Source organism: Sitodiplosis mosellana, unplaced genomic scaffold (assembly GCF_009176505.1).
Source record: "Sitodiplosis mosellana isolate CC-2019 unplaced genomic scaffold, AAFC_SMos_1.0 Smas_scaffold_6102, whole genome shotgun sequence".
Classification (NCBI taxonomy): domain Eukaryota; kingdom Metazoa; phylum Arthropoda; class Insecta; order Diptera; family Cecidomyiidae; genus Sitodiplosis; species Sitodiplosis mosellana.
The window spans coordinates 2,402,275-2,409,836 of record NW_022601343.1 but is presented as its reverse complement, the minus strand read 5'-3'; the positions used below and the strand labels follow the sequence as shown (position 1 = coordinate 2,409,836).

Below are 7,562 nucleotides of genomic sequence, written 5' to 3'. Positions count from 1 at the left end.
AACAAGAAGGGCGTTTATTGATAAATCAAACGTCAAAGTCAAGTCATTTGTCAAATGTCAAACTTCATGTGACATTTTAGGATGCGTTCACATTTACATTTCGATTCATGTTTCTAATATAATCTAAACAAGTCCCTGTTGGTAGTTTTGAATTTACAATTCATGTCGAGACCAAAAGATACCAACAATTTAAATAACAAAGTGCTAACCATTAACCATTGAAAAAATTACATTTTTCTACCAAAAATGGTATTATACGAAACAGACAAGACGCCGCAAGGTATTAACATCCGTATGCAAACCAATAAAATTTTTGTTGATGATACTGCTTCTTATTTTTCCCACTATGGACGCCGCCATTGTTATAAAAATGTTGAGAAATGAGTGTATTTAATAAAATGCCAACATCCGCGTAAGGCTAAATAAATATTTTTTCGAAATTCGTTCCTAATTGTAAATAATAATTTTTTCTAGATTAAATACAAAATCTCCTTTGAAATTTACAAATCGCCAATGAAAATGACAAAACGGCAATAAAATTGACAAAAAAATTCAACAAAATCGACAACAAATCGAAATAAAATGTAACAAAACAATGGTAAAATTGATTTTGTTTGACCAAAATGGGAAAGTGTCTGACCAAAATGGGAAAATGTTTGACGAAAATCGGAAAATGTTTGACGAAAATCAGAAAATGTTTGACCAAAAATCGGAAAATGTTTGACCAAAATCGGAAAATGTTTGACGAAAATCGGAAAATGCTTGACCAAAGTGGTGGGAAATTGTCTGACCAAAATGGGAAAATGTTTGACGAAAATCGGAAAATGTTCGACCAACCGAATTTTACTTTAAAAAATGCGAATTTGTTAAAAAAAAATTGAATATATTTTTTGATTCCATTCTAAATTCTCGATGTGTTCGTGCCATTATTATATGGCAATTTTGTATAAATGCATTCAATTGTGGCGCGGAAAAATGGGTAAACAATGCTTAAAATGATTTTTATGACAAGTTTGTGCCAATTAAGCCACCTTTAACTCATAAAGAAGATAAGAATTATCATAATCTTCCTACTCCAGTCTGTGATACTTCTTTAATTGATTTTAACACGAGTACAAATACTGTTAAACAGAGAATTAATGAATATTTTAAAAGAAATAGATTATGGAGAGAGTAATAAATTTTATGCAAATATAGCAATTCAATTAATGTAATATATTATTATATTTATTTATATTTATACACATTATATATAATGTAAATATATAAAAGAATATTTATATCAAATAAACCACCTCTGGCGAAGAAACGCTGTATGGTGCAGAATAATAATAATAATAATAATAATAAAAAGAGAATGTGAATAAGAATAGAGAATCCTTCTTTAGTGGCGGAAACCCAGTCAGGGTATATCCCAGACAAAATACTGTTGGAGCAGAAATCGCGCGGCGATCCCTCCTACCTCTCTCACAACATAAATAATATAATTAATCATAATTCTCCTCCTCCCCTCCAACGAACTACAATACATTGTACTATATAATTTTAAAAAAAATTTCTTTGGTTAACATCTATTAATATACATAATAAATTTCATAATGCATTCTCGTTCAGCGGTAAAGTTCATATTAAAATGCTCAATATTTTCCTTAGATTTGCTCAAGTATTCAAACGAATACCATATTGAAATACTGTGAACTATGAATAGTTTTCAAGTTAAATTATCTAAAACCTGTGATAAATTACAGTTATTTTTATTCACAATTTTAGAGATTGTATTATGAGTTGAATGACCATTTTTTACACTGTGTTCGTTAGAACAGCGTGTTTTTTCCATGCTGAAATTGCTTTCAGTCATCGAATCGTCGGGAACTTTCGTCCTCCATCGGATTCGATTGTGATATGAACCACGAAACCGTTTATCTTTGCATTGCTTGAAACACCTCACACTATGCCACGTCATTACTCTAACACCAAACTGAGATAGCGATTTACACATATTCAATTCGAAGTAGATTCAGCTCATAATAGAATCTCTAAAATTGTGAATGCAATATAGACCAATTCGCAATATGCGAATAAAAAATTCCAGTTATTTCTATTTTAAAACTAGCAAACACAAGATGCCTTGAATGAGACCAGACCTACATTTTCATATCCTAAATGTGTAGTTTTCCATTTTTTTGAATAAATTTTGGTTGGTCAAACATTTTCCGATTTTCGTCAAACATTTTCCCATTTTCGTCAAACATTTTCCCATTTCGGTCAGACAATTTCCAATTTTGGTCAAGCATTTTCCTATCAACCCAAAACAATCAATAAAATCAACATTACGTCCAAATTAAATTTCACGCCAAAGGTGATTTCTCAAAAATGAGTCCGACAATTTTTACCAAAAACTGAGCGTTTGTAGCAGGCTACCATACCAACAAAATGGCATATGCCATTTATCCGGGAAAATTCGTATTTCGAAGTTCTGGGCATAGGCAATTCATCAATGAAAGGAATTTGTACGAAGAGTCGCATTCTACGATGAAATTGCTGCCAAAAAAACGCATCTACTGGCTGAAAAAGGCTCACGAAAGACCATATCCGCTCAATTTTCGACGAGCAATCGATTAGTCGGATTGAAGTGAATTTTTCAACTTGCTCTATTTTTACTGAAAATGATATTTTTGTTCAGAAAACACGTGAAATGCACCTCTGACGACATTTTGGTCTTAGAAAACTGCTATTTTTTCGTGAAAATAATGGGAGTCCACGAACACTTGAATATCCATTTCGTTGTCATTTTGGTCATAAATCGGCATTTTTGCATCTGACTGTATGAAATTGAACTTTTGTTTGGGGGATACATAAAAAATGCACTTTCCAGAGCTTTGGTGGTTGGAAATTAATATGTTTCAATGAAGTAATGGGTCTAAAATTATTGGGACTTGGAATTAATTTTAAAGGATTGAAAAGAGATGGCGTTAAGAGCCTCAAATCGCATCGGGCCATTATGTGACTATATTCATGGTAAACTGTCATCATTTAGCTTCAATTTCCAGTATGCGTCATTTCGCCGAAGTGTAAACAAAAAGTTTTTTTGCTCTGTGAACATGTCAACTTTTGTGCCTACGAAGACCAATTTGCGGGAAGCTTTGCTTTTCTGCTTCCATTTGAAGAAAAACCCAGCTGAAGGACATCGTTTGCTTTGTGAGGCTTATGGGGACTATGCTCCTTCAATTTCCACTTGTGAATACTGGTTTCGTCGGTTTAAAAGTGGTGATTTTGACACGGACGACAAGGAACGCCCAGGCCAGCCGAAAAAGTTTGAAGATGAAGAATTGGAGGCATTACTCGATGAAGACCCGTGTCAAACGCTTCAAGAATTGTCTGAATCATTGGGAGTTGACTTATCAACAGTCGGCAAACGCCTCAAAGCCTTGGGAATGATTCAAAAGCAAAGAAATTGGGTGCCGTATCAACTGAAAGAGAGAGACGTCGAGCGTCGTTTTGTGATGTGTGAACAACTGCTTCAACGACAAAAACGGAAAGGTTTTTTGCATCGCATCGTGACGGGAGACGAAAAGTGGATACATTACGATAATCCAAAGAAGAAAAAAGCATATGTTAGGCCTGGCCAAGCCGACCCATCAACGCCAAAGCCGAATATTCACGGTTTTAAGGTAATGCTCTGTATTTGGTGGGACCAGCGAGGCGTGATTTATTATGAGCTGCTGAAACCTGGTGAAACGATCACAGGCGAACGCTACCGTACACAATTGATGCGTTTGAGGCGAGCATTGAAGGAAAAACGGCCGGAATATGAGCAAAGACACGAAAAAGTTATACTCCAACACGACAATGATCGACCTCACGTCGCAAAACCGGTCAAAACTTATTTGGAAACATTGAAATGGGATGTGCTACCCCACCCGCCGTATAGTCCAGACATCGCTCCTTCGGATTACCACCTCTTCCGATCAATGACACGTGCCCTTGGTGATCAGCGCTTCCAGTCTTTCGAGCAAGTCCAAAAATGGGTGGATGATTGGATCAAGTCAAAAGACGAAGACTTTTTTCGTCGCGGTATTCGTATGCTGCCAGAAAGATGGGAAAAAGTCATAGCTAACGATGGCCAATACTTTGAATAAAATACATTGTACCATTTTTTCTAAATAAATGTTAAAAAATCGAAAAAAATCCTTTAAAATTAATTCCAAGTCCCAATACTTTAAAACTCTTTTAATGGATATTTTGAAATTTAATCACATTTTACAATGTCCAATAAGGGGAAAATGGGACTTTTTTCAATGACAAAATTAGCAATATATCTGACAAAATGGATAGGGAAATGACACTTTTTTCAATAAATTTGACAATAGCAAGCACTAAATATATAAATTTACTCAAATTTATTGCAAAAAATTTTATACCCATTTTGTCAGATTTATTTTCTAATTTGGCAATTCTATTACCCATATTGTCAAAATTATTTTCTCAATCTGGCAATTTCATTGGACGTAATGTTAATTTTATTGATTGTTTTGTTACATTTTATTTCGATTTGTTGTCGATTTTGTAAAAATGTTGAGAAATGAGTGCGTTTAATGAAATGCCAATATCCGCGTAGAGCTATACTAAATAAAAATATTTTTGAAATTCGTATCAAATTGGTATGAATAAATATATTTTTAATGGATAATTTGGTGTAGAAAAGATGGCTCATTACGGATCCTCCTTTAAAATTTATAAGTCGCCAATAAAAATGACAAAAAAATTCAACAAAATCGACAACAAATCGAAATAAAATGTAACAAAACAATCAATTGAATTTTTTTGTCATTTTTATTGGCGACTTGTAAATTTTAAAGGAGGATCCGTAATGAGCCATTTTTTCTACACCAAATTATCCATTAAAAATATATTTATTCATACCAATTTGATACGAATTTCAAAAATATTTTTATTTAGTATAGCTCTACGCGGATATTGGCATTTCATTAAACGCACTCATTTCTCAACATTTTTACAACAATAGCTCCGTCTTTAGTGTGAAAAAGAAGAAACAGTCTCGTTAAAGCAATCGCACACGGATGGGTATTAATGTTCTTCAAACGAAACGTTTGTTGTTGTTATTGTTGCCCGCTAGAGGTTTTGGTGCGGACCATCGACGAATTTCAAACTTTTCCAAAAATGAGCCACTGTAATGATCGGCCGCCGTAGAAATAGAACCATTATTCAGAAAATTATCTTTGAGCAAACACTGTAGCTTGCCTGTATAGACGTCTAACCAGGTAAGGGTTAAAATTACATGATTATTTAAAATACACTACTGTATATTGTTACATTGTATTTCGTGTTTTATTTTTTGTTAAAAAAAATGACAATTCAGAAGTAATATTTGAATATAAAAGACTTGAGTGAATCCAATTATTGATGGCAAATTGATGTTAGTGCAAAAGTACTTCGTTGGGGTGGCTCAAATTACCGCGTTTGTAATATTTTGTTGTAGCCAATGTTGTGCTTGGTGTGGCTATGGAAGGATTTATCGATGAATCTTGTGGTGATTGTGAACCGTCTTGTTTGAGGATTGCTGCACATTTCCAATGTTTCAGATAATTCACTACAAATGAATAAAGAAATATTCTTAATCTTTTGAATCAAACTATGAAGAAATGTTTGTTTAATTTACTTTTCCACATTCGAACACAGCCATCATCTCCTGGCATTGAAAAATGAAAAGAATCCATACAAATTTAATCTGGTTTAATAGTTTGATTCATGTTTTTTACATACCAGATGATGAAAGAATGGTGCCGGTCAAGTTCCAAGAAACACGCCAAACCGTGCAACTATGATCGGAGAATCTAGACATAATTTGCACGTCGAATCGTGATGTACTCACTTCTCTACAATAACAATGAACATATCCATCTAATAAGTCATTGGATTCAGATTTATATCTATAATTATATTTATACACTTACGTTGAAGGTGAAATGCTATATATATATAGATCTTTGGATGCAATGGCAAGAATATGATAGGATCGCCCAACATTAGGAGAGAATGCAATGTCATGCACTGGATCACAGACATTTATTGAATCGGTTTTTGTCCATTTACCATTCCCAGCAACGCTATATTCAAACAAATACACCCGTGAACTGTTGCCGCCTATGGTTTGTACTTCATCACTGCCAGCCTATCGAAATAAACACGCTGAATAAAGTTGAAAAAGCGTCAAACAATAAATAGAAATGTAATTACTGCTATCATTGGCATGTGTAAGCGGTACATTGAATGATTCCATGTCAAACAGCTTAGTGGCATTTTGCATGCGACATCATAAGCCAGAGTCCATTGGGACAAATTCATTATATCTGGAGCTTCGTATATGCGAATTATACCGTCGGCTGAACATGTTGCCAGTACAAGTCCTTGAGACTTTGGACCAAACTTACAGTCCGTAACACTTGTTCTCGAATCAACTAAGCTTGTGCGCCGCACCCAACGTTTAACGGGTGTCATCGTAGGTGTCGGCTTTTCACCGATTGTTTCTTCCCAGACTGAAACTGTACGATCAAAGGAACATGTTGCTAGTACTGTTCCAAATTCGGGATGTGCCCATGATAAACGCCAGACAGATCCAGAATGCGCTTTCCAACTAGCTGACACGATCCAAACACCTTTTTCATTATGGTCCCATATCTACAAAATATATAACATTTCGATAGATAAAAACTACATTGAACAAAAACAATTACTGTCATATATTTATAAAGAAAACATACATATTTTTAGAAACATTTTATTTACCTTCACTGTTTGATCGGACGAGCATGTTGCGATTCTTTGCCCATAATAATCATATGAAACATCATGAATCACATCCTTATGTTCCGATCGAATTTCCTGTGGTTCAAACATTACCTTTAGTGTTTTTTACCGTTTAATATAATTGTTTTCTAAAATGATGTACTTTCTTCGCATATGCCCTCAGAACAAGCGACCGAAATATGCGGTTAAATTTCGAAGACGTCAACGTCAAGTTCATAGTTTAGGGTTCGTTCGTACTTTTCGTTTTGTTCAGTACTCTAGAGAACTGAAGTTAAGTAACATAACTTCAACATTCTTAAAATGATGCTATTATTATATCAATGAAAATCCATTTACAATCTAGTAAATGTACACTCTATTAACGTGTAACATGTAACACTCTATTATTCTCAAACGTTACAGTTTTTATGAACTAAAGAGCAACATGAAACGCACCACCGAAAAGGGGAATTCGAATGTATTTTTCTGTGTTTTTCGCGAAAATGATAAACGATAATGAGTTAGTATGTTCAGCGAAGGAAAAATTCTTTAACTTTGTTGACGATGACATTACGTTATCTCTTATCATTTTCGCGGAAAATACGAAAATCCACATTCTAAATTCACATTCACGACGATTCATGAAACATTTTTACAAACATATTTCAGTTGCGCGACAGTTCGAACCATTCTTCAAGTATTGGCTACTTTTATACTCAGCAAAATAATTTATTTGTAACGATTTTATTTTTTTG

General features: G+C 34.1%; 1 protein-coding gene across 1 annotated transcript; it reads right to left on the bottom strand.

The window, feature by feature from the left end:
* Positions 1-5,325: 5,325 nt before the first annotated feature.
* LOC129573635 (nucleoporin seh1) lies at positions 5,326-7,052 on the bottom strand. The gene is made up of 6 exons (XM_055454428.1): positions 6,808-7,052; positions 6,259-6,699; positions 5,976-6,193; positions 5,785-5,897; positions 5,681-5,710; positions 5,326-5,611 (listed from the first exon to the last, which is right to left on the bottom strand). Exons 1-6 carry the CDS (start codon positions 6,916-6,918, stop codon positions 5,439-5,441), a joined length of 1,086 nt encoding a protein of 361 aa, XP_055310403.1. The 5' UTR covers positions 6,919-7,052; the 3' UTR covers positions 5,326-5,438.
* Positions 7,053-7,562: the final 510 nt, after the last annotated feature.

Excerpts from the sequence above, each read along its gene's own strand:
- LOC129573635 (XM_055454428.1), bottom strand. The coding sequence starts at position 6,918 with ATGTTTGAACCACAGGAAATTCGATCGGAACATAAGGATGTGATTCAT. Across the intron at positions 6,194-6,258 it reads TACACATGCCAATGATAGCA|GCTGGCAGTGATGAAGTACA; the intron begins GTAATTACATTT and ends TTATTTCGATAG. Across the intron at positions 5,612-5,680 it reads CTGTGTTCGAATGTGGAAAA|TGAATTATCTGAAACATTGG; the intron begins GTAAATTAAACA and ends ATTCATTTGTAG.